This window comes from Xenopus tropicalis, chromosome 10 (assembly GCF_000004195.4).
Source record: "Xenopus tropicalis strain Nigerian chromosome 10, UCB_Xtro_10.0, whole genome shotgun sequence".
In the NCBI taxonomy this organism is placed as follows: Eukaryota; Metazoa; Chordata; class Amphibia; order Anura; family Pipidae; genus Xenopus; species Xenopus tropicalis.
The window spans coordinates 18,270,484-18,297,914 of NC_030686.2; the positions used below are offsets into that span (position 1 = coordinate 18,270,484).

Here is a 27,431-nt window from a genome sequence, read left to right on the forward strand (position 1 = left end):
GCTGTGTGTAAGAAGAACTACGTAATATTCTGTTGAAGGAAGCATTGCCTGTGGGTCTGCTTACTTACCAGAACCATCACAGCCAATCTGCAGGGCTGTTCCACCTACATTAGGACAACTGGAACATATGCTTACTGGTTCTTCCAGATGGATACATCCACAGATTAAATGTGTTTAGTACGATTTTCTGTGCATGTATGGTGGCTTGCATATCCTGCCCGGAATCCATGCACTATGGATACTGGTCAGTTCAAGGATAGGGCAATTTTGTGCTTTATATGAACAATTGAAACAGTAGAAAGGTGGCCCCACATTAACTCTAGGGTCAAATGATCAAAATGACGGGTATAGGAGCCATCGGACTGAGGACCACATCAAACCTGACAGATATCGATTGGGAAGGCTCTTCAGGGGTCCCTATACAGATACACATATAGATAAGCTACCAAAACGGTCTCAAGGACTTCAGTTGGCAGCTTAAATCTGCCCATGTATGGCCACCTTAAGGGTAGAAACCTTTCATGTTTGGGTTTAATACTATATATCTCTCTTATAGCTCCTGTAAAGTGTTGGATTCTTTTCATATTGATGACAAACTCACTAACACAACAACATATTCCTTAGAGAATGAGGTAATAACAAAAACTCTCTCCTTTATTCAAGATAATAATATAGAGCCAAGGGGTTTGGGGGGGAAACCACAGTAAGTGATGAATGAAAGATGCTGTGGGAGAGACAAGAGGGTTGTGAGATGCTGAAGGGGATTGGTGTCTGACTGAGTCATGTTGGGGAGAGAGGTGGTGGAACTAGATGGTTGAGTTGGGGTACTAAAGCAGAATACTTGTGAGAAGTGGAAGGGGATTGGAGTCTGACTGGTGTTATATTGAGGAGAGAGGTGGGAAAAAAGAAAGTCTGAGAGAAGAAGGCAAGTAACACAAAGGTTCCCCTTTAATTCACCAATAATAAAACAAAAAGAAGATTCTACTATTGCTCAGTACTGATCCAGGTGAGTCCTCCTATCCCAGTACATGCTTTGCCCCAGCCAATCAGTGGAAGAATCAGTAAGACTCACTGCTGAGATAGGATAAGGGGAACATGAGCGCTATCCTCTGAGAGCTGCATGGGGGGCGCTCTTTGTCCAGTGCGCACATTAAACATGGGCAGAGTAGAAAGAGGCCTGGGAACATCCCTGTTGGAGGCCATGTGGCGCAGCTCTTCTGTGTTGGAGAAGACTGTCTGATGGTGAACAAGCTGGATGCTGCAAGTACAAGAGAAAGCAAATCACTAACTATTGTCTGTTCTTTACTTGCTGAAGGGTACCCGGCCCTTCCTTGTTACTCTCTTTTGTATCTGCTAGTAAATCCCCTTCACTCATAGAATCAAGGGCATACAAAAACAGCATACACAGTAGATGCCAGGGAGCCCAGGAGTATAGAATGCATAGTGTTCATATGTGTACAAAGCACATAACTGTAATTAGACTGTAAGCAGGGATTCTTCTTCTTGTGTATATTTCTGTAATGCACTCTATATGTATTTATATTCTGATGTCTTCCATGTTGCAATCTTATGTTTATTGTGTGGAATTGTTGTACACTTAGGGGCACATTTACTTACTCACGAACGGGCCGAATGCGTCCGATTGCGTTTTTTTCGTAATGATCGGTATTTGGCGATTTTTCGGAAAATTGTCGCGACTTTTTCGTTGCCATTCCGAATGTTGCGCAAAATCTGGCGATTTTTTCGTAGCGTTACTACTTGCGTGAAAAGTCACGACTTTTTCGTAGCCTTCGCGCCGAGTACGAAAGATTCGGATTCATTCAAGCTTCAGTATGGTGACTTTTCTTGGGCCGGGTTGGAGTGCCATTGATTCCAATGGGAGGCTTCCAAAATCATGCTAAGTCTGAAAGTTTCGCCCGCCGCTTACGAGCGCTCAATACGAAAAAGTCGCGACAAGATACGAGCGCATCGTAATGGCTTCGAAAAAGTCGCGTTTTTTCGCGCAAATCGTATTGGTAACGAAAAAGTCGCGACAATTTCCAAAAAGTCGTAAAGGTGCCGAAAAAAACGCAAAAAATACGACGAAAGTCGCAAAATGTTCGTTTTCCAATCGGAATTTTTCCAATTCGGATTCGTGGGTTAGTAAATGTGCCCCTTACAGTACTGCATGATTAAAAACCTACAAAAGGAACGATAACTTGGCCAGTGAGGTCACTGAAGGATGTTTATACTTCTGAGCAATCATGGCGGCTCCCATTGATATGAATAAAAGAGAAATTAATATGTTTTACCATGCACAGAATTGTATCCTATGCCATATAATAGGGAATTACATACCTCCTAACATTTCAATTATCAAATGAGTGATAAACTAGACCCTGAAAATGCCCAGTTATGCCCAGACAACCCCCCAATCTGCTCTGCCTACTTTCTCAGGAATCCCTGCCCATTTTTAGGACTTTCCTACATAAAAAGGACCATTGGGAGGTAGGACATTTCTATGCATTTTAGATGTCTGCTGGTTTCTCCAACCAAGATCCTGTATGTTTCAAACTCTTTTTCTTATGTAGATTATATGAGGTGACCGCACTGAATATTAGGAACATATCAGGCTCAGCCAACATATTTGTTTGAAAGTATAGGTCACTTCCTGGAAAAAACCTACATTCCTATAGTTTTATCTTTTTTTTCCCTTGATGCATTGGCATCAAGTATTTAGCTGGTAAAATGCCAGCCGGGGCCAGTATTACAAATTTTTCAAGGACTTCAATCGGCAGATTAAATCTGTTAATGTACAACCTTAGGGGTTGAAACCTTTCATGTTTGGGTTTAATACTATATATCTCTATATATTCTATATCTTAGATTGTAAGCTCTACGGGGCAGGGACCTCCTTCCTACTGTGTCTCATACCACATGGCACTTATATATAAATATTTATTGTATTTATTTATTATATCACTTGTCCTCCCTGTGTGTAATTTTGTATTCTGTAAGATTGTACAGCGCTGCGTACCCTTGTGGCGCTTTATAAATAAAGTTATACATACATACATACATCTCTCTTATAGCTCCTATGAAGTGTTGGATTCTTTTCATCTTGATAGTGAATGAGGTAATAACAAAAATCTCCTTTATTCAAGACAATGATGTAGGAAAACACATATTTAATAGGAACCGAGGCACCGCTCCTCTATTTGTCTCCAGGCGGGTCCGCCCACATACAGATACGCCCACATACGGGTACCCGGCATGATGACATCATCGCGCCAACCCCATTACATACACCCCGTACAAATACAGGTGTATGTGACAGGGTTGGCGCCATAACGTACTTATGCGGACCAGTCACACATGTAGAGAGCAGCTACTGTGTTGAAAGCAGAAGTATTGGAGGTAAGTTATAAAGCAGCAATGAAAATAATTTTATGGTTGGAGGTCACCACAACATAAGGAACAGTATTAAAGGGTCGCGGCATTAGGAAGGTTGAGAACCACTGATATACAGCCAGAAAGGGTTTAGGGGGAGTCACGCTGAGTGATGAATTAAAGATGCTGCCATATGTGAACAGTGGGAGATGCTGAAGGGGACTGGTGTCTGACTGGAGTCATGTTGGGGAGAGAGGTGGTGGAACTAGATGGTTGAGTTGGGGTACTAAAGCAGAATACTTGTGAGAAGTTAAAGGGGATTGGAGTCTGAGTGCAGTCATAACTGGGAAAATGCCAGCCGGGGCCAGTATTACAAATTTTTCCTGAAATGTAGTTTCAGGCCCACCTCCTAGCCACCTCCTTCCCACATCCTATACCCTCTCCCAGCTCCCTTTCTAACCCATCTTGCTCCCTATATCCCCTTGAATGCAGCCCACCTATGCTATGCCCCACAACACTGCCAAAAAGTGGCAACCCTAGGTATAATTTTTACCGGCCATGTTTGCAAAATACCATCTATGTGACAAATCAGTTGGCCACCATGAGTGAACAGTGCCACCATGAAAAGGAGTATATAACAGTTGAACAAAAGGGTTATTTTGGTTTCTTTGTTTTGTTTCTGGCTGTGTGTGACTAATAAAGTTTCCTGCAAAGAAGAACATCTCGTAGAGGAAGAGGAAGTCCTCTGACAGATTTAGGGAGAGATTAGGCCTGGAGTCCTTGTTGTGAGGGACAAAGCTCTGCTGCACACACACACAGTGTTACACTGGCATAAATTACCTGTTACTATAGTGAATAAAGTGTCATAAGTCTGCTCACAGCACCTAAGTCTTCAAAATTCATATTTTTATAACCATAAAGTAGCAAAGAACATACAGGGGCAACACACTGTGGAACTTACTCAGAAGTGACTTGATCTCTCTTCTCCCTGAAATACAAACAAAAAGTTAAACCTGTGGAGTTGCCTTGTCCTTCCCAGTAGTGTATGTACACCCACAACACCTGCACCTACACACACCCATACTTACACACATACACACAGCTGCACATATACACACCCATACTCACACATGTACACACACAGTCACACATACACACACCCATACTTACACACATACACACAGCTGCACATATACACACCCACACTCACACATGTACACACACAGCCACACATACACACACCCATACTTACACACATACACACAGCTGCACATATACACACCCACACTCACACATGTACACACACAGCCACACATACACACACCCATACTTACACACATACACACAGCTGCACATATACACACCACACTTACACACTTACACACAGACGCACATACATACACCCACACGTACACACAGTCACACAAACACACACCCACACTTACACACAAACACACATATACACAGCTGCACATACATACAGCCACACATACACGCAGCACACAGCCACACATACACACACACACACACTTACACACATATACACAGCTGCACATACACACAGCCACACATACACGCAGCACACAGCCACACATACACACTTACACACATACACACAGCCGCACATAGACACACCCACACTTACTCACAGCCGCACATACACACAGCCACACATACACACCCTATTTCTTCAGTGGTTGCCTGATTTTGAAGGCTCGCACCTTCTATTATTAGTCTTACTTGCACTAGGTTAATCCAAGCTAATAGTTGATATGGGCCACTGCACTGTGAAATGTTTTCATCGCCACTATGTATGGCAGCACCCACACCCCAGTACTTACACTCCTTCCCTGCGGCAGCACATGATGTAGCAGAGCAGCAAAAACAGCAGCAGAGCCAGTAAACTGGGAAGCAGAAGAGTGAGCAGATAATCTGGGAGGTAGTACTTTTCTTCCAAGGTCTCTGATGGGGGGTTAAATTCACCTTCCCCCTTCAAAATTCCAGAACCAGGTTCTGGGCGCACAGGGATCGGCGTTCCAAAGCCATCTGTCTATAAGAAAGAATAAAGTAATTTTGACAATATTACAACTTCTTTACATCATCTGGTAATTAAAGGAATGTGACCCCTTGAAACAAATTAATGGAATATTGCCCAGAGCCCTCTTCTTATGCAACTTACATTATTTTTATCTTGTTTTCAAAATATTAGCAGTTACTGAAACTCCTAATATAATGAAATTGAAACAACAGAGCCATCTGCTGGTCAGTTTCAAAAGTAGAAAACTTCTAATATTGCTCTGCTTAGAAAACAGTAGAGAAGAATTACTAACCCTGGTGCCACTGTTTCAATTACATTATATGAATAGTGTAAAAAACACTGCTATTATATAGATCATATGAAACAAAAATAATTAATGTAAATTGTAAAGTGCTCAGAAGAGCGATCTACACACATTTACATTCATTAATTTAAGGGTTAACATTTTCTTTCTCAGTGCCAGTCCACCTAGTTCAAAGTTTCTCTAACTTTGGTTCTGCCCCTCCTGAGGGGCCCAAAGCAGTGGATAGTAGATGTATGCACCCATAGGGTTAACAATGGCTTTAAACCCTATAACTTCCTTAGTCTGTGCTGTTACTGGGCAAAGACCCATGTATCACTTTATAGTTTTGCATATGTGTCTTATTGGTTAACAGGGAGACCACTCCCTGGGCACTCTGATATAGTGCTTAGCTTGGGGTGGGTCTTCCTCTTTGGCTGCATCTGCTGACCCAGGTGGAAGTTACACTGAGCCTGGGATCAACAGGGCCCCAGTAAAGCCTTCTACCCTAGAGTCTGCATCTAGCTCTAGTGAAGTCGGGGACAGGGACCCCGTGAATGAGGAATAGTGTCAGGATAATTTATAAGAGCACTTTCTAGGAGATAGTGAGATTAGTTAGAAAGAGCAGTTTCGGCTCCAACCAGGAGAGATTAGCTGGAAGTATTCTTCCCTACAGGCATTGTTGCCTTAGAACAGGACACAGTTAAGACACAGGTATCAGGTCAGTTCCTATCCCTGATCCATAGTCGGCTGTGAGGGATCCTTGGCTGCTAAGGGACACCCTGAGGATACAGATACTTGGCCAGGCTACTCTCCACGGGGAGGCCATGCTGGTTGGTGATCCTTACCCTCCCCATCCTCTGCTGAGGTGGGCTATAGGGGTGGACACCATATTTTTCTATCTTCTGTGCAATTCTGATATCTCCTCTGTGTGAGTATATTGCAATAAACCTGCATATTGATTGTCTCTGACAATAAACCAATTCTATTGTTCAAATGCAACAACCTTCTGGTGCCCATTTGTTACTCTGCACTGCACACAGTTACAGTGGGTTGTAGTTGCACTACACTATAGCTCCGTTTGGTCACTTCCACTTAGCGAAGGCCCATCCTGAAGGACTGAGTCGCGTGTACCCCATGCTCAAAACCTACCCTAGCCATGCTGTTGGCTTGGTTACAGCCAAGAAGGGGTTACATTGATATACTATCCTACCTGTCCTAGGTGAATAACAATTTTATGTATTTTTGCTTTGATATAAAGTAAGAAAGTACTGGCCAAGTTTTGGCCACAAAGGGGCCTGATCCCAAGAAGTCTGAACACCACCAGCCTAGTGACTAGCCCAGAACAGTAGAATATTTCCAGACACCCAGAGCTTTTTTATGTACCAACACTTATTCCGGTTCAGTTATAAAATCCCGATATGGTACAAAGTTACCTACATAGTTACATAGCGTTGAAAAAAGTTCAACGCTTCCAAGTAAACCCAGCACACACAACCTATATTTACCAATCTATATACTCACATAAACTATATATACAAACATTTATACTAACTGTAGATATTAGTATCACAATAGTCTTGGATACTATGCTTGTTCAAGAACTCATCCAGGCCCCTCTTATAGGCATTAACAGAATCTGCCATTACAGCATCACTAGGAAGGGCATTCCCCAACCTCATTTCTGGTTTCCTTTATGTGATGAGAACCAGAAAGCACAAAGTATTGCGCATCAGAATCAATGAAAAGTACACAAACGGAGCGTCCGAAATCCAAAAACCTCTAATTGACTTCTACATGATCATGACAGCTTTTAGATGGCACTTTTTTTACTGTCGGAATTGTTGCAGTTTTGACACATTATCAATAGGAAAAAAAGTGTATTTTTTGAGCAAAAAATACAAATCTTAAAAAGAAATAAAATATGAATGTTACTATATCCCCCCCAACCCTAAGTCTAAATGGCCCTCCAAGTGATTCTTATGGTCCTCAACTTGCCCAAGCACTTCAGTGTTTTGTTACTGCCATAGCAATAAATGTGCAGCCACCAACAGGTGATAAATGGTACTGCAAGTGGCCCAAATTAATCAATTAAAATAACAGGGTTATATGCCCATGAGCATTAACCCATAGCAACCAATCAGCAGGTAGCATTTACTGGTCACCTGTTTAAAAGCAAATAGATTATTGGTTGCTATGGGTTACTGCTGATGGGCAAACCTAGTGCCTTTTATTACATTTGGGGGTATGAGCAGGTAAACAAACTAGCAGACTCCTGTTCTCAATCGGATCAATAATTTCTCCCTCCTGTTTATATTCATAACATAGGCAATGTCCCCTTTACTATGTTAAAATCCTGTATTATATGTTTTTTTTGTTTTTTTTAGAGAGCCTTTAACATGAGGTCATATTTTCTGTGTGCCTTGCCTATTCCCATAACTGGCCTCCCTCCTGTATATTGTTTATTTAACTGAATTACAGTGTTCCACCGTGAGGATTATAGCCCTCCCTGTAATTTAGTCCCTTTGAAGGCTTGGTACCGATCACTCATACAACCTGCAGCTTCCATGTCTTGCCTTGTACACTGTGTTTTTAAAGAATGGTTGCAAACAAAAGTATTTTCAGCTTCCTCTCTGTCTCTCCCTCATTCTTAATCTTAATGTGCGAGGTCCGCTGGGGGCTGCTATCCCAGGGGTCCCCACACCCCCTCTATGGCCCCCCTGCCCACTTGCTCACCCACTGCCAGCCCTTCCCCCCCACACACATGTTATACTCACTTTGCCACAATCAGGGAAGGGAGGGCAGGCGGGGTTGGGGTCTGTGTTGGCAGGGCATTGGGTTTTTTCCCAGCGTCCCACCGGCCCAGTTTGACTCTGTACATTGCTGTTTACTACCTAACAAACTAAGTTAATGAAACCAAGATTATTCACTATTAGGCCAACTTGGCACCACTTGCCTTGCTATGGGTTGTTGTGTATATTAGGGGACAGGGATTGGTCCAGTTGGTACAGTGTGGATATCAGGTTATTTCTGAATTGCAATTGCAACCTCACCACTTAATGGGGAAGTTCACCTTTAAATTAACTTTTACTATGATATAGACATTAATATACTGAGACAGTTTAAAGTTGGTCTTCATTTTGTATTTTTGTGGTCTTTCGGTTATTTAGCATGTTGTTCAACAGCAATCCAGTTTGGTATTTTAGCAGTTATCTGATTGCTAGGGCCCATTCTACCCTAGCAACCAGGTAGTGGCTTGAATGAGAGATTGGAATATGAAATGGGAAAGGGACCAAAAAGGAAGATAAGTAATAAAAAGTAACAATAACAATAAAATTGTTGCTTTGCAGAGCAATAGTTTCTTGTCTGTTGGGCTCAGTGACCCCTTATTTGAACACAGGAAAGAGAAAGGAAAGAAGGTAAGAAAAGGAAATAAACTAAAGCTATATTATGTTTCATAGACTGTAAGCTCTTTGGGGCACAAGCCTCGTTCCAACTCCTAGCTCTTCATTATATAATGTATATATACTGTTGTACCCCTGTTTGTGTTTACACAACAATTTGTGCACTTGTGATGCTATATCAGTACATATAATACACTGCATTGTATGAACTCATTTATGTTGAGGAGAACAAAGCACCTTGAGCACACAGAACGATGTTGGGAAATGGAGATTAGAATAAATAATCTGTAAAAATATTATTGTTTCCAGTATATGTATTTCAATATTTAAAAAACTTTAAACAAAAACTATTCATTTTGCCATTGCATACAGTTGTCTAGAGTAGACAGTATCCTGCCCTGTAGTACATGAGCTCCAAGCGCCCTCTGCTGGACAAATAAAATAAAGACCCCAATAATTGCTACTCACCAGGCTGACATTGCACCAGTCTATCTGAAAGTCTCTCAGGCGACTGTTGCATAGGACCAGCGGCCTCTGTCCCTCCTTGCAAAATTGCCTTATCCGGGGGCTCTGGGAATAAAGCAAGCACTGTGGAAAAGGGACATCGGAACCCACCTTAATGTATACCCTAAGGGTTAGCAAGAGAAACAGGAAAAGAACAGGTTGAGAACTTTAGGGGCTGGGTAAGTAGAGATGTTTAAGAGAATGTGGCATTCCAGGGGCAGGGTAATAAAACTTGATGCAAGACATTAGAAGGAGTGATAAAAAGGGAACAGGTAGGCAATTTAACAGGGCAAATATAGGATGGGGATGCAGAAGAAAATAATTGTTTCCGGGAAAGTCCAGAAGAGAGCAAAATTGGTAGAGGGGGGTGTAAGGCCCAGCAATAAGAAATCACTTTTTTATTATTATTATTATTATTATTGTTGTTAGTACTGTCGGGTCTGTCATTTAAACTGCCTGATTGATAGGGTAAGTGGATCAATACTGGGGTTATGGAATACAAAGTACAAATGTTTTGTGTTGGGAGCCTGTTTAAGCAAAAAAATTCTATTTGGTTTCTATGGGTTACTGCACATTGGCAAACTGTATGCCTTTTATTACATATGGGGTATAGGTAATACATGTATTATAGCACAGGGAAGTCTTATGTAATATTGCACTAGTGTCTCACAGCATATTATAGCATATTAGTGCATAGAGACCTAATGTTATGGAGTATTGACCCCCAGTGTATTATGGCACGGTGACCCCTGATATACTATAGCAGTGTATACTATGTCACCTGTGTATTCTGTAATACTGTGTCTCACTGTGCTCAACAATTCCTGGGCTCTGTACAGTTTATATGTGGGAATTAGTGAGGAAAAAGCCAAATGTTCTGTTGCTGCTGTTGTGGCCGATAGCTAGAGGGCAGAATGCGTTCTAATTGAATTGTTAGAAGCTCAGCAGGGGGCAGTTGAGTCAGCTCTCGGGTTTATGTTGTGGTTAACTAATGGGGGGGGTACAACAAACATTAGACATTATCAATGATTTCTGCTTTAGCAGATTATAATGACTAATCTTAATAGAATCAGCCCTTAATAGATCATATCTGGGGAGAGAGAGAGAATGCCATTCAGCAATGTACATATCGACAGTCCTGAAAACACCCTGGTAGAATACCAATAATGACTCCTTTTCTTGGCGTGAAAATGTCCTTTACAAATGCCCTGTCTCTTTTTACATGTGTTAAGTAATGGTACTGCAATGAGCTGGCCTAGCAAGTAGGAGAGGATGCAATTTGCATGCAATGCTCCCATTCACTAGACCAGTGATCCCCAATCACATTAGCAACACTTTGACATTTGCTTCTAGTGGCCTTAAAGTAGGTGCCTGTTTTTATATTTCTGGCTAGGAGGAAAATTTTGGAATCACAGACACATTTTTACTCCAAGTAGAGCTTCCCGCAGGCCAGCAGTCCACATGGGGCTACCAAATAGCCTATCACAGCCCTTATTTTGCATCCCCAAAGAACATATTTCATGCTCACGAGTAAAAAAGGTTGGGGATCCAGTGGCGTAACAATAGAGAAAGCATACCTCGTGGTCACAGGGGGCCCAGGCCATGGGGTCTACATCCTCCGTTGTTGCTAGTTAAACCCAGCTCTTAGATAGGAGAGCAGGCGGGAACCCAGGACAAGGGACGCAACAAAGCTGGTGGCGGAAGGGGGCTGGGGGCTGCTAGAGTTTGGTTCTCTGTGCTGGGCCCATTCAAAGATTTTTTTGCAGGGGGGGCCCAGCGTAGAGTAGTTATGCAGCTGTGGGGATTCCTGCACTGGACACTTTGTTTACTTTTAACAGCAAAAGGGAAAAAGGCAACAAGCTATAGAATACTATTATCAGTATGAGACTTTGGGCAGTGCCCTTGTGGCCTGACGAGTAATACAGGTGAAGGAACCAGAAACCTGTTTTCCAGAAAGCTCTGAATTGTGGGAGGGCCATCTTCTATAGACTCCATTATAATCAAATAATTTAAAATGTAACAAATGATTTCCTTTTTCTCTGTAATAATAAAACAGTACCTTGTACTTGATCCCAACTAAGATATAATTACCCCTTATTGGGGCAGAACAGCCCTATTGGGTTTATGTAATGGTTAAATGATTCACGTTTCTCTGTAATAATAAAACAGTACCTGTACTTGATCCCAACTAAGATATAATTACCCCTTATTGGGGGCAGAACAGCCCTATTGGGTTTATTAAATGGTGAAATGATTCCCTTTTCTCTGTAATAATAAAACAGTACCTGTACTTGATCCCAACTAAGATATAATTACCCCTTATTGGGGGCAGAACAGCCCTATTGGGTTTATTAAATGGTGAAATGATTCCCTTTTCTCTGTAATAATAAAACAGTACCTGTACTTGATACCAACTAAGATATAATTAATCCTTATTGGGGGCAGAACAGCCCTATTGGGTTTATTTAATGGTTAAATGATTCCCTTTTCTCTGTAATAATAAAACAGTACCTGTACTTGATCCCAACTAAGATATAATTACCCCTTATTGGGGGCAGAACAGTCCTATTGGGTTTATTTAATGGTTAAATGATTCCCTTTTCTCTGTAATAATAAAACAGTACCTGTACTTGATCCCAACTAAGATATAATTAATCCTTATTGGAGGCAAAATAATCCTATTGGGTTTATTTAATGGTTAAATTAGTTTTTAGTAGGCTCAAGGTATGAAGATCCAAATTACAGAAAGATAATGGATCCTATACCTATATCCTATTTGAGTAAATAGCGAGGCACACTTAGGGGCACATTTATCAAAGTACGACTGGTCCGAGTACAAAAGATTTTATATTTTTTTTTAAAGGTTACGACTTTTGCAAATTTTCTGCAACTTTTTCGTACATTTGCGCAACTTTTTTGTACTTTGTGGCAAAAAAGCGCAACAAAAGTTACGGATTCATTCAAACTTCGGTATCGTGACTTTCCTTGGGCCATTGAGTCCTATGGGAGGCTTCCAAAATCATACACAGAAGGATCAAAGTCAGAAAACTCATATATTTCGACCATTATACGATCAGATACGTTTTTTTCGTATTTTGAAATACGAATTTTTCGTATTTTAAAAAGCACTATACAAAAAAATTGTATTTGATACGATTTTTTTGTATCGTGCTCTTCAAACGTAGGAAAATCATACTTTCATAAGTCTGACCCTTAGTGTTATAAAGCACGCACCCTTCTTTGTGGCCGGGCAATGGAAGTGGCACTCGACCCCCTTTATCCAGCGCTGATGTGATATTAATGACAGTCAGTGTCTGGGAACCCCACTCGTCCTGCAGAGGTGCCTTGACATCAAACTGAGCTTTGGAGGGTAAGAGCTCTTCCACGTCCCAATCCAGGATCAGTAGTTCTGCCTGATATGGAAGCTGCGAATCTTGCAGTGGAGGGAACAAATTACAGCATTACGGTATTAAAATGTTGGTAAAAACCACAAAGGTCAGAATTCTTTAGGAATAGAATGGCCCTTTAAAGCTGTTTGTACAAAGAGAGAAAATGTAATTCTAAGCAACTTTTCAGAATACATTCATTACATATTTTGTCTGTACAGGTATGGGATCCCTTTTCCAGAAACCCGTTATTAAGAAAGTTCTACATTACAGAAAAGTAATCTCCCATAGACTCCATTATAAGCAAATAATTCTAATTTCTAAAAATTATTTCTTTTTTTCTCTGTAATAAAAAAACAGTACCTTGTACTTGGTCCCAACTAAGATATAATTACCCCTTATTGGGGGCAGAACAGCCCTATTGGGTTTATTTAATGGTTAAATGATTCCCTTTTCTCTGTAATAATAAAACAGTACCTGTACTTGATCCCAACTAAGATATAATTACCCCTTATTGGGGGCAGAACAGCCCTATTGGGTTTATTTAATGGTTAAATGATTCCCTTTTCTCTGTAATAATAAAACAGTACCTGTACTTGATCCCAACTAAGATATAATTAATCCTTATTGGAGGCAAAACAAGCCTATTGGGTTTATTCAATATTTAAATGAATTTTAGCAGACTGAAGTTAAGAAGATCCAAATTATGGAAAGATCCCTTATCCGGAAAACCACAGGTCCCGAGCATTCTGGATTCCAATTCTATTTCCATCCACTTTTATTTATATACTCCTTCCTATCCCACCCCACATGCTCTGGTAAGGTCAGAGATAGGCATGTTAGGGTTGCCACCTAACAAACGTATTGGCAATATTGTTGACCCCTACATTTCTACTCTCTAGTCAGGGTTTAATTTCCCATAGTGCTTTGCATGCTCTGTGATAATAGGCTTGTAAAAAGGAGGATCACAAAAGTGTGCAAGGCATTCTGGGTATTGAAGCCTATGCTGTGCACTAACATGATTTCAGTAATACATGTTTACTTTTTATTTTACAGTCACAGAAGTGTCTAATTTATATTGGAAAGTTGCTTTCATCATGCTAAACCTGTTTGGGGCTGCGGAGGGCTGTAGATCAATAATGGCTGCAGGGGTCGACAGTTGGACATGCCTAATTTATATCTATTGTTTATTTTTCACATTGTCCTGGTTGCCATTTGTCTTCAGTGGGAGTAACTTACCTGTTCCAATCCGAACATTGAAGATAATCCTCTCCCTCACTGTCTCAAATGTGTATCTATTGTAGGCTGTCACCTGAGAAAACAAAATGGTGTTCCAGTGGATGTCATCCCTTGTGTCTCAATGGGTGACAGATGTCTGTTTCATTACCTCTATAACCTGCCTGCCAGGCTGAGTAGGGGAACCATAGAGATAAGCTGCGTGCCATGGAGAGCGCTGAGTATAACGCAGCCATGCGGGCAGGTCCGGGAAGCCGTCTAAATTTGCCCGAAATGTGATTGGGTCAATGCGATTAACATCTGGGTAAAGACAAGTAATAGAACAAGTATATCAGATATGAGAAAAGTGGGAGTAATTAACAATTTTTTTAGAATACATTGCAGAGTATGGGACATGGGGGGCCCCTGAAGTAGTGAAAAGAACCACAGGTCACTTGTTTATTTTCAATAGTGTTAGAATAGATTATTATTCTAAGTATTAACATATAAAGTGCCAACATATTTCACATCAAACATACACATCTCTCTGGCGGTTGGAGGGGTTCACAAACAAAATGCCCTAGTGCCCCATGCCATCTTATCTTTCATTGAAAGTGTATGTCCTCTACTTTGTAGATGAGCAGAGAGGTGCCAAATGTTTTTTCTTGCCTCTGGAATAGCTGCTCCCACCTGTATACAAAGTAGTTGGAGTAGTGGCCTACAATATAGTAAGATACAAGCCCCCATATGTAATAAAAGGCACTAAGTTTGCCCAGGATCAGTAACCCATAGCAACCAATAAGATATTTGCTTTTAAACAGGTGACCAGTAATGCTACCTACTGATTAGTTGCTATGGGTTACTGCCCCTGGGCAAACTTAGTGCCTTTTATTACATTACCCCTGAAGAGAATAATAACTAGTGAAAACAGAACAATGATCCATTGATAAGACCCTAACACTAAGGGCAAAGACAGATTACTAGTCACTACAATTTTTATAAATGCGATCAAGGCTAATAATCACATTGACGCCCAATTCCATATGGAAACTGCTGTTGTTAAAAATTACAACTAATCGCTCCATCTGTTTTCGTCCTAAATACAGTTGGCCAAGAGCGTGGAAGGCTATCTCCTAGCATCTCCAAAATCAGGGTGTTCTAAACCATTCCTACAGTATGCCCCAGCCATTTCCAGCTGTACCTTGGAATTCCTTGTACTTACCAAAAACACAGAGGCAGATAATGTTGGTTGTTTATAGCCCACCATCTGCTTATAGAATGCCTATAGCTAAAAAGAGCCACCTTTACCCTGTCAACTAGGACTTCTATCAAGTATATTATGGATGCACTAAATAACAAAAGAATCTAATTTGCTTATTAATATTTGAGCAAAATCCAAAACTAAAAGCATCATCCAAAATAAAAAAGGTCACATTCAGTTGTTCAGTAGTCACATGACATTCAGGGTTTGAATACAATTGCCAGGATTTGGTGGAATCGTGGATTTGGTGCATCCCTAAACTGCCTGTAGGCTATGTGCACAAAAACAAACTTTTTTGGACAATTTTACGGAATTATTTCTGTGCAAAGTTTTTCCACTCCACAAAATGCACTGGTGTCATAACGAGTGTTTAGCTGACACCTAGGGGCTGATTTACTAATCCACGAACGGTCCGAAGGCGTCCGAATGCGTTTTTTCGTAATGATCGGTATTTTGCGATTTTTTCGTAAATTGTCGTGATTTTTTCGTAGCCGTTACGACTGTTTCGCGAATTGCCGCAACTTTTTTGTAGCCTTCGCGCCAAGTACAAAAGTTTCGGATTCATTCAAGCTTCAGTACCGTGACTTTTCTTGGCCCAGGTTGGAGCTGCAGAGTGCCATTGAGTCCTATGGGAGACTTTCCTTGGGCCGGGTTGGAGCTGCAGAGTGCCATTGAGCCCTATGGGAGGCTTTCCTTGGGCCAGGTTGGAGCTGCAGAGTGCCATTGAGCCCTATGGGAGACTTTCCTTGGGCCAGGTTGGAGCTGCAGAGTGCCATTGAGCCCTATGGGAGACTTTCCTTGGGCCGGGTTGGAGCTGCAGAGTGCCATTGAGCCCTAGGGGAGACTTTCCTTGGGCCGGGTTGGAGCTGCAGAGTGCCATTGAGCCCTATGGGAGACTTTCCTTGGGCCGGGTTGGAGCTGCAGAGTGCCATTGAGCCCTATGGGAGACTTTCCTTGGGCCGGGTTGGAGCTGCAGAGTGCCATTGAGTCCTATGGGAGGCTTCCAAAATCATGCTAAGTCTGAAAGTTTTGCCCGCAGTTTACGAGCGCTCAATACGAAAAAGTCGCGACAAGATACGAGCAAATCGTAATGGCTACGAAAAAGTCGCGACAATTTGCGCAAGTCGTAATGGTTACGAAAAAGTTGCGACAATTTACGAAAAGTCGTAACGGCGACGAAAAAATCGCAAAAAATACGAAAAAGTCACAAAATGTTAGTTTTCCAATTGGAATTTTTCGGATTCGGATTCGTGGGTTAGTAAATCAGCCGCCTAGGCATGCAGGATAACCATTTTTATGTTGGCCATCCCTGATATACAGTGGCTTGCAAAAGTATTCGGCCCCCTTGAACTTTTCCACATTTTGTCACATTACAGCCACAAACATGAATCTATTTTATTGGAATTCCACGTGAAAGACCAATACAAAGTGGTGTACACGTGAGAAGTGGAACGAAAATTATACATGATTCCAAACATTTTTTACAAATAAATAACTGCAAAGTGGGGTGTGCGTAATTATTCAGCCCCCTGAGTCAATACTTTGTAGAACCCCCTTTTGCTGCAATTAAAGCTGCCAGTCTTTTAGGGTATGTCTCTACCAGCTTTGCACATCTAGAGACTGAAATCCTTGCCCATTCTTCTTTGCAAAACAGCTCCAGCTCAGTCAGATTAGATGGACAGCGTTTGTGAACAGCAGTTTTCAGATCTTGCCACAGATTCTCGATTGGATTTAGATCTGGACTTTGACTGGGCCATTCTAACACATGGATATGTTTTGTTTTAAACGATTCCATTGTTGCACATTCCATATATTTAGGGTCGTTGTCCTGCTGGAAGGTGAACCTCCGCCCCAGTCTCAAGTCTTTTGCAGACTCCAAGAGGTTTTCTTCCAAGATTGCCCTGTATTTGGCTCCATCCATCTTCCCATCAACTCTGACCAGCTTCCCTGTCCCTGCTGAAGAGAAGCACCCCCAGAGCATGATGCTGCCACCACCATATGTGACAGTGGGGATGGTGTGTTCAGAGTGATGTGCAGTGTTAGTTTTCCGCCACACATAGCGGTTTGCATTTTGGCCAAAAAGTTCCATTTTGGTCCCATCTGACCAGAGCACCTTCTTCCACATGTTTGCTGTGTCCCCCACATGGCTTGTGGCAAACTGCAAACGGGACTTCTTATGGTTTTCTATTAACAATGGCTTTCTTCTTGCCACTCTTCCATAAAGGCCAACTTTGTGCAGTGCACGACTAATAGTTGTCCTATGGACAGATTCCCCCACCTGAGCTGTAGATCTCTGCAGCTCCCCCAGAGTCACCATGGGCCTCTTGGCTGCATTTCTGATCAGCGCTCTCCTTGTTCGGCCTGTGAGTTTAGGTGGACGGCCTTGTCTTGGTAGGTTTACAGTTGTGCCTTACTCCTTCCATTTCTAAATGATCGCTTGAACAGTGCTCCGTGGGATGTTCAAGGCTTTGGAAATCTTTTTGTAGCCTAAGCCTGCTTTAAATTTCTCAATAACTTTATCCCTGACCTGTCTGGTGTGTTCTTCGGACTTCATGGTGTTGTTGCTCCCAATATTCTCTTAGACAACCTCTGAGGCCGTCACAGAGCAGCTGTATTTGTACTGACATTAGATTACACACAGGTGCACTCTATTTAGTCATTAGCACTCATCAGGCAATGTCTATGGGCAACTGACTGCACTCAGACCAAAGGGGGTTGAATAATAACGCACACCCCACTTTGCAGTTATGTATTTGTAAAAAATGTTTGGAATCATGTATGAACTTTGTTCCACTTCTCACGTGTACACCACTTTGTATTGGTCTTTCATGTGGAATTCCAATAAAATTGATTCATGTTTGTGGCTGTAATGTGACAAAATGTGGAAAAGTTCAAGGGGGCCGAATACTTTTGCAAGCCACTGTACTTCATATTTTTTAAAGGGGAGATGATAAGGAAGGGAACCCAGCATTTCTTTATTATCTATGGCCACTTCTTTAAATCTGGCCCTGCATTTGTGGACTTTGACGTGTGGTAAGAAGGGCTTAGTACGTATAGATCAAGAGTTCAAGGCTTCCCACCCACAAATTAATTACAGAACTCACTGTATTATCTGCCATCATCCTAGTCTTTTACTAGTAATTTTAATACTCACACCTCCCTTTCAAAATAAAAGTCTCTCAACTCCACAGACTGTAAAGAGAATAAATCTCCCCATGGGCAGGATTGAATTCTCAGCTAATACTGTCTCATTGATTTATATCTCCAGGCTTTAAAGGGTAGGAAAACATTGCAGTGTATGTCTATCCCTGAGAATTTCACAGTCAGTTTGTTCCTTTTTTCAGTAAGGGGCCTAAAAGTGTTCTTAGAAACATCACTGCGGATGGTAAAATTGCCTTTTGTGCAAAGAGCAGCTTTAGATACAGCCCTTTCAGTCCGAGACCCCCTAAGGAGCTAAATTAAATGGCTGAGATCACTTCTGCTCTCAGGAAAGAGATATCTGTGGCTGCAAATGATGGGATCGGTTTCTTGCTTTCCTTGAGGATGAATGCTCTGTTAGATCAAGCTGAAGATGGAAAAATAAAATGCATCCTGTTTATTTCAATAAACTTCTGGGTATTTTGTGGTTGTAGCAGTATCTAAATGGGCAAATATATTTTATTCTGCAATTGGTGCAGTTTCTGATGTTACAAAAGATGCTGTGCCCCTTTATTCCTTCATAAAAGATCATTTATGTTTCTGAGGAAAAACAAAATCCAAAGGAACTAGGTGTCAGAATTAACCTATGTACGGTAAGAGCCACTCTTTTGGGGCCACTTTAGGGGAACCAATTTTGACATGATGAAATTAATAAAGGGGTGGTTCACCTTTAAGTTGACTTTTAGTATTTTATAGCATTGCCTATTCCTAGCAACTTTATTTTTGGTCTTCATTTTTTATGGTTTTTTAATTATCTGCCTATTTGACTCTTTTTAGCTTTAAAAATGGGGGTCATTGATCCCAGTAGCCAAAAACCTGTTGCATTTTGAGACTACAATTTTATTGTTACTGTTTATTACTTATTTTTCTATTTAGGCCGATATATTGTCCTGTGTCTCCTTCAAACCATACCAACCAGATAGCTGCTAAAATTTCAAACTAAAAATGCTGCTGAACAAAAATCTAAATAATTTAATAACTGCAAATGATAGAAAATAAAGGCCATTTGCACATTGTCTCAGAATAGCACTCTCTACATTATACTAAAAGTTAATTCAAAGTCTTTAAATTTTGATGAGTCACAAAAGAACCCACCAACATTGTATAAAAATGTAAATTCATTCCTATTTTTCATCACTTCTCTACCAACCAAATGTTAGAACATAACTGGAGCTCTACTACAACATGACAACATGTTGTCAGTTCATCACTTCTCTACCAACCAAATGTTACAGGTTTAAAGTAGGCATGAATGCAAGGATTCATATTTATGATAATGCTTTTCAGAATCTTAACAAATCTTATTAATATCTAATGCCAAAAGATGAAACTATTCAGCTTACTGAAACACGAGAACTTAATCAGAACTCTACTAGATCATAAAACCACAACTGGAACTACATTACTACATAATAACTGTAACACAGCTAAGAACATAACTGTAACTCTGCTAAAACACAAGAGCATTACGGGAACTCAAACACTGGAACATGCTGAACTCTACAAGAATCTGAGAACATAATTGGAACTACACTGTAACATAACAACCCTACTGTAACTCATTCAAAAAACACAAACACAACATTAATTCTGATATAACGCAAGAACACAATTAGAACTCTACTAAAATATGAGAACACAACTGAAACTTTAGTAGAACACTACTACAACATGAGAACAGAGCTAGAACGTTAGTAAAATGTAAGAACACAAATAGAGCTCCACTAGAACAGGATAAAACAATTGTGACTCTACTAGAACATAAGAACACAAGCTGGAACTGTACTATAACATGAAATTCAGCTAAAACATAAGAACACAACTGAACACTACTAGAACAAAATAATACAAGTACAATTAGAACTCCACTAAAACATATGAACACAACTAGAGCACTACTAGAACATAAGAGCACAACTGGAACTCTACTAGAACACAGGAACACAACTAGACCTCTACAAAAACAAGATAACACTTCTAAAACTCTACTAAAAAATAAGAACACATATAGAACTCCACGTGAGAACACATTTTAAACTCTACTAGAACATAAGAACCCAACTGTAACTCTAGTAGAACATAAGAACATAAATGAAACTCTGCTTGACATGAAGACACATCTGGAGCTTTACTAGAACATAATAACATAACTGTAGCTTTGCTAAAACTTGAGAACACAATTTGAACTCTACTAAAACATAAGAACACAACTGGTACTCTACAAGAACATAAGAACGTAACATTAATTCTGATAACACATAACTGGAACTCCACTAGAACATAAGAACAATCTTGAACACTAATAGAATGTAAGAACACAAGTGGAACTCTATTCAAACATAAAAACACAGATGGAACTAATTCTGCTAGAACATAAGGAAACAGATATAATTCTACCAGAACATTAGATTACAATTAGAACACAATATGATTTAACTGAGCTCAATATATACAAATTGGTGACATAATGGTTATCAGTGAAGTCTGAAATAATTACGCACACCCCACTTTGCAGTTATTAATTTGTAAATAATGTTTGGAATCATGTATGATTTTCGTTCCACTTCTCACATGTACACCACTTTGTATTGGTCTTTCATGTGGAATTCCAATAAAATGGATTCATGTTTGTGGCTGTAATGTGACAAAATGTGGAAAAGTTCAAGGGGGCCGAATACTTTTGCAAGCCACTGTATATATATATATAGAGAGAGAGAGCAATCTCCGCTGGTGGAGTCTTTGGAGAGAGTAAAACTTGATGGACTATTGTCTTTTTCAGTCCCAATTGACTATGTAACTATACAAATAAAGATTCATAATAATAATAAATCTCCCATTTATACTTACCATAATTATTCTGAGCTGAGGGAAAACTTTGTTGGAATTGCTTAGTGTCCAGCTCATGCACAAAAAGCACCCCCACAGAAGCCACAACATTCTGATCGCAGAAGCATAGGGGGAAAGACAGCCACAGTGCAACTGGGGGAGAAAACACAGTAAGACAAATGTTGATACTCAAGGAAGGTCTCTCTGAAATTATTAAATGGCACTTAACATAAATGTAATATTAATACAAATGTAATAATAATACAGTCACACATTTATAAAAATAAGAAACATACATTTCTGTTAAAAACTCCTTGGTGCATTTTGCTTAAATTTTCTCTAGTTTTATTTGTTGCAAATCTTTTGTATATTTTACTATATGCTAGTAAACTTTTCAGGTATTTATCGTTAATCAGTTCTTCACTTCAATTATTCAATATTTTTACTTTTTTTGGCAACGAGAGGTGCCAATTTTAACCTTGTTTTCCTACAAAAATTTCTATGAAATTCTTATGGTTTTCCTCTGAATTTTCTTTTTTTTATTATATTTTTTATAGAATTCACAAGGGTTACAGTGCAATTAAAAAATTATGAATTTTCCAGTCATTTTCTGAAGAAATCTTACGATTTTCAAATAAATTTCTTATGCATTTCCTATAGGCCTCATACTTTGGCCATACATATGTGTGTGTTTACAGCTCTAAAAGTAATGCTGAGTACACTGAGCCACTCATCTCCAAGAAGACAGCTTGAGGAACATATTAGCCACCATCATCTCATCACAAGTTGTCTGGAACATGCTATCATGGAAGACCATACAGACTCAATGTGGGTCAAAGGAGATGTACCGATATGAACAAGAACACTGGAAATTGATTGGTTGAGATATTGGATAAACAAGAACACTGAACAATGATTGGTTAACATATAGGACTTGTGGATGGGGGGGGTAACATGAGTGAAAAATATATAAAAATAAGCTTGATATAATGTCTTGTAGATGTTACAAACCAAAGTAAAATTGCATCTCCCAGTCAGAATCAGCAGAAAGTTGAAGTATGGGTTACTGTGTATAGCTATGTTATACGGTAGTGCAAGGCACCCATTTTTATAGAGTGGGGCAGTTTGGGGCCAGATTATAATAATATAATGATACCACCCAAAGAGGTAAGTGGAGCTCTTGAGCACTTCAGGGACCACAACATTTCTTGCAGGGCCATATCCAGCCTGTGGACCTCCAGTTAGACAGCCCCATAGCCACCTCCCTGCAGCTTTGTAATATTTGTGCAACCCACCTTGCTACACATAATAACATACAGTCTGGAAGTAATGTAATAAAAGCTGAAAACCAGGTCTCGTAGCCAGGGTCGGACTGGGCCGCCGGGACACCGGGAAAAATCCTGGTGGGCCCCGGCCCTAGTGGGCCCCGGTGGCCCAGTCCGACCTTTGCCGGCGCTCTCCCTTCTGACTGTTCCTCCCCTGACGCGTTCAATTTATACGCGCTCGGGGAGGAAGTCAGGTGGGGGCCCATAACAACCAGTCAGATATTTGCTTTCAGACAGTTGACCAGTTAATCCTACCTTTTTATTGGCTGCCATGGGGCTGTGGATTATTAAACCTGGTGTAAACACTGAAATTTTAATGACATTATCCTTTGTAAATCAGGAAAAAAACAGGATAAACACACACACAAACCTCCCGCTGGGTTATTATAATTATATAAATAGAGATCTCACACTGCTCTCACAAAGCCAGAGGCCACTCTGCCTCGAAACAAACAGCAGATCCTAATTGTGTGCGGCCATTCATTAGCGGCATGCTGTTCACTCAGAGGCGTTCTGCATTCCATCCAGTATTTCTGTTTACTTATTAGATAGGGAGTCTGTTATTGACCCCCCCTAAAAACCAAGTAATAGCTATTTTTTTAATTTCTTACTCATTTCTATTGCAGGAAGAAATTTTACATGATTAAAGGGGATTATGGAGACCCACCCTATACTCCTTGGGAAATTGTTTGTGGGCCTCAAGCTGTGGGTTAAAGGAGAAGGAAAGCCTGCTTAATAGCCTGACCCCCTCCAAAGACTTTCTCCCCACTTCTAAAGTGTACCACTGGGGCTCACCTAAAGCAGGATAGGATAGCACAGGTGCCATCTTTAGATTATCTTCTCTGTGATCAGTTAAAGCCGATCTGGACCTGGCTTGAATTGGTCATGTTTGGTGTCAGTGCTCATAGAGAAGAGCGCCTGAAGTGGCACTAGATGGCAGAACCAGATAAAGCAAATGGAGTGGGGGTTGGTTAAGGGGCTGAGCTTTGGAGGGGGCCAAGCTAATAAGAGCGGTTTTATTCTCCTTGAAGAATTCCTGGACTATACTTTCTATTTTTGCATGTTTGCTGATAAACCATTAAATAATTCAGTTTTTACTTGCGGTTTTCTAGGTATGTTTCATTGGCTTTACAAGCTTGAAGGATTAATAAACCCTAAGAACAAAAATTCCATATCTAATGTACTGATCTTACGACACCAAAAGGTCCAGCATCTCTATAACAGTAATGATCCAGGCCTTCATGGTTGTCCACGCCAGATCCCAATCTTGGATTTTGTTAGAAGTGTCAGTGGCACTGCACATGCTCAGTGTGCTATAAGCAGCTGTTGAGAAGCTAAGCTTAGAGATCATTATAGTTCATAAAGCAAAAACTTAGATTACAGCTGTCATACAACCTAATACAGGGCTGACCATGTAGTATGTACTGGTTTCTATGCTGCCATGTAATGAGAATCTGAATTTATTACCAATTAGCATTGTATTGTGACTAGGGTGGCCACCTGTTTGGTTTTCATCCCGAACACTTCGGTTTTTCTTAGGGCTATTCAGGTCTCAACTGTCTGTTCAGGTTCAAACCTTGAACACCTTAACCTTGAACAAGAGCTATCTGGTTAAAACTTTCTGTCAAGTTTAAACCATTAAGAAAACCATTAACCCCACCTGACATCATTTTCCCCACCCCCAGCGACATCATGCCCACCCCCCAGCTTCATTGCCCCTCCCTCTATGCCATCAGCTCTGCCCCTTTTGTTCGGGTTTAGCCACCGGCAAAGGTGCCATGTCTAATTGTGACTATTATATTGTATATATACGGTATATTGTGAGTCGGCCCCTAAGCTCAGGTGAGTGACAGCTGCCCAGAACATGGTGTGAATCAGCAGAAAAGAAGATGGGAGGCTACTGGGGGTGAGGATCACAGATCTAGGCTAGTACATAGCACTTCTTTTATGGTGTAACTATACAGGAAGCAGACCACATTGGGTTTTAATACACAAGTTTCAGGAAGTCATGTGGCACAAATTACATCACTATGCCCTGATTGTAACTGATGACATCACTAAACACCATTTAAAGGACATCATTTACAGGATATTGATGGCTCTTGTGCTTTATAAAATGATAATCTGATTTTATATTGCCATATGAAATGCTGAATTTGCATACCTCCCAACATTTTGAAAACAGAAAGAGGGACAAAAATAAGTGCTGTGCAGTGAATTTTTTGACCACGCCCATTTTTGCAGCTACACCCCCTAAATACCACTCCCATTTGACTAAATTTGGAAGGTTATTTAAAGTTTGAACACATGTCTGGGGGTTTTGGGGTCCTGTTTTATGTGTTCTTACAGTTTTCCACCATTTTCATAACACCATGGCCACTAGAGGGCACTGGTTCATTAGAGTCTTTGGATGATGTTTCATGTTAAAATAATCATGGCTGCTCCTGCTCACTAAATCACTAAATCCATATATGCCAATATATAGAAGGCTCCCTGTTCAGAATATATTATGCCAATATGTTTAGCTGAATATAAAAATAAGTAAATTATTAATAATCCCTCACAGCGAATAAGGCACAGTTTCCTTTTAAGTGTTTCCACATTTTTGCCCATGCTTGTATTTTCAGTTTTAAAACCAAAAATAGCTTTGAAATTAGTAAAAAAAAATAAGCAAATAAAATAATAGGCACAGTAAACGAGCCAATCTGTTGTTATCAGCTGTGAACTTCAGTTTCCGTGTTAATGGAACAAGGCTACAGAACATGGCACGTCAGGAAAGAGAAAGAACGGAAAAGCCCTGCTATTAATAAACACAACTATGGGTAGAAATGAGATTTGCTGAGCCAAAGCAGCCATATCTCTGACAATTACACACTGAAGCACTTGAATATAAATGTAGACCCAGTGGGTTACAATTATTTATACATCAGAGGTATATATAGCACTGTCACAGTGAGATGAAAATAGATAAATGAGGTAGAATTCTGTTTCCAGCTCTTTATAAGGATCCATTTGCACAGGGAGGTTTAACAGACCTCAAAGAGATAACTGTCTGTTAGTATTCATAGTAAATTGCTCACTGTAAGCTTTAAACCTTTTCTTGAAGCAATTCCCAATGGTCATTATACTCCCGGCTGCCCATGTTAGTCAACAAGTGTCATAGAATGCTGGGAGTTGTAGTTGAGTAACATAAATTGCACAGAAAGAAACAGCATATGCTGGGGTGCCTATAGGGCCCATAGCAGTCCTGCAATTTGGATTTACACATGTGAAAGTGATCATGTGGCCTAAAATGTGTGTGATTGTGCACCCTAAAAGATTTAGTTGCTAGGCTTAGTTACTGATGAGGTCCACTGCTAAATCATTAAGGTCGCCTTGTAGTTATGCCTCTGAGAGAGTATCCCAGATTTACAGGGTGACAGGCTGGATAAGGCAAAATGGGCAGTGTGTGTAAAAGACTATAGAGACTATAGAGGGACTATAGAGAGTTCAGCGTACCTGTGGGAGAGCAGGTGGGTGAGTATGTGAGTGACAGTAAGGAAGAGACAGTAAGGGAGAGACAGCAGCAAAGACAGCTGATAGACAGCTAAAAGGAGGCTGAGAAACAGGAGAGAAATGTGTGGGAGAAAGGAGAAGAAAGAGGGGACTGATAGAGAAAGAGACAGAGAAGGAGAAATATATAAAGAGAAGGGATGGAAGAGAAAACCCGGAAAAGAAGTGGGAAGGGATAGGAGAAGAATAGGTAAAGTGAGAGTGCAGGCGATTGAGCAGTTGGGGGGCACATGGGCATGCAGCACACAAACAGGGTATAGGTGGGACCTGCCTGTGAGAAGAGTCACCCTCTGAGATGCCATATCTGCTGTTCTTGATAGAGAGGGAGGGACAGGGCAGAGTGACAGGGGCAGCTGGGAGGGGAGGGATAGACAGGCACTGTAACACAGGGGACACTGGGACAGACACATACAAAACACTCTCGGAGCAGACCAGTGCCTTAAAATAGACCTTTGTGCCAGATGCCTATTCATAGCCTATGTAGTACATAACAGACACCGTATTTATTCCATACTTAGTGCATAACATCGTTCATGGGAAACTTTCTATGGGCACATTATGCCACATGCAATTACAATGGACACAAGGCTGTGATCTGTCATTCGACAGAAAGACTAAAAGACTTACATTGTACTCCACGTCCAAATTAGAGAGAAGGGAAATGTATTTATCTTCCCTCCGCCGGATGTTCCCGAAACAGTGGTGGCTATTTCCGAACCAGCACAAGGTGTGAGTTAGGCACTGTGCCCCCCTTACTGGTAATAATGTAGAACTTAACTAACTTAACTGTTAGTATGATGTAGAGAGCTTTTCTGAGACAATTTACAATTGGTCTTTATTTTTTTCATTATATGTGTATTTTATATTCTTTAGCTTTGATGTAATAGCTCTCCAATTTTTAGGTATCTGGTTGCTAGGGTCCAAATTACCCTAGCAACCAAGCTTTAATTTGAATGAGAGACTGGAATTTTAATAGGAGAGGCCCTGAATAGAAAGGTAAGTAATAAATAGTAACAGTAACAATAAAATTGTAGCCTTACATAGCAATTGTTTTTTGGGAAAGAAATCAGAAG

The 27,431-nt window shown here is 40.6% G+C and overlaps 1 protein-coding gene across 1 annotated transcript; it reads right to left on the minus strand.

Moving 5' to 3' along the window:
• Nucleotides 1-925: 925 nt before the first annotated feature.
• On the minus strand, nt 926-26,719 carry sgca (sarcoglycan alpha). The gene is made up of 9 exons (XM_002935544.5): nt 26,630-26,719; nt 21,503-21,634; nt 14,369-14,517; nt 14,221-14,293; nt 12,830-13,028; nt 9,560-9,719; nt 5,211-5,419; nt 4,331-4,357; nt 926-1,258 (listed from the first exon to the last, which is right to left on the minus strand). The coding sequence occupies exons 1-9, from the start codon at nt 26,658-26,660 to the stop codon at nt 1,069-1,071; spliced, it is 1,170 nt and encodes a 389-aa protein (XP_002935590.3). The 5' UTR covers nt 26,661-26,719; the 3' UTR covers nt 926-1,068.
• Nucleotides 26,720-27,431: the final 712 nt, after the last annotated feature.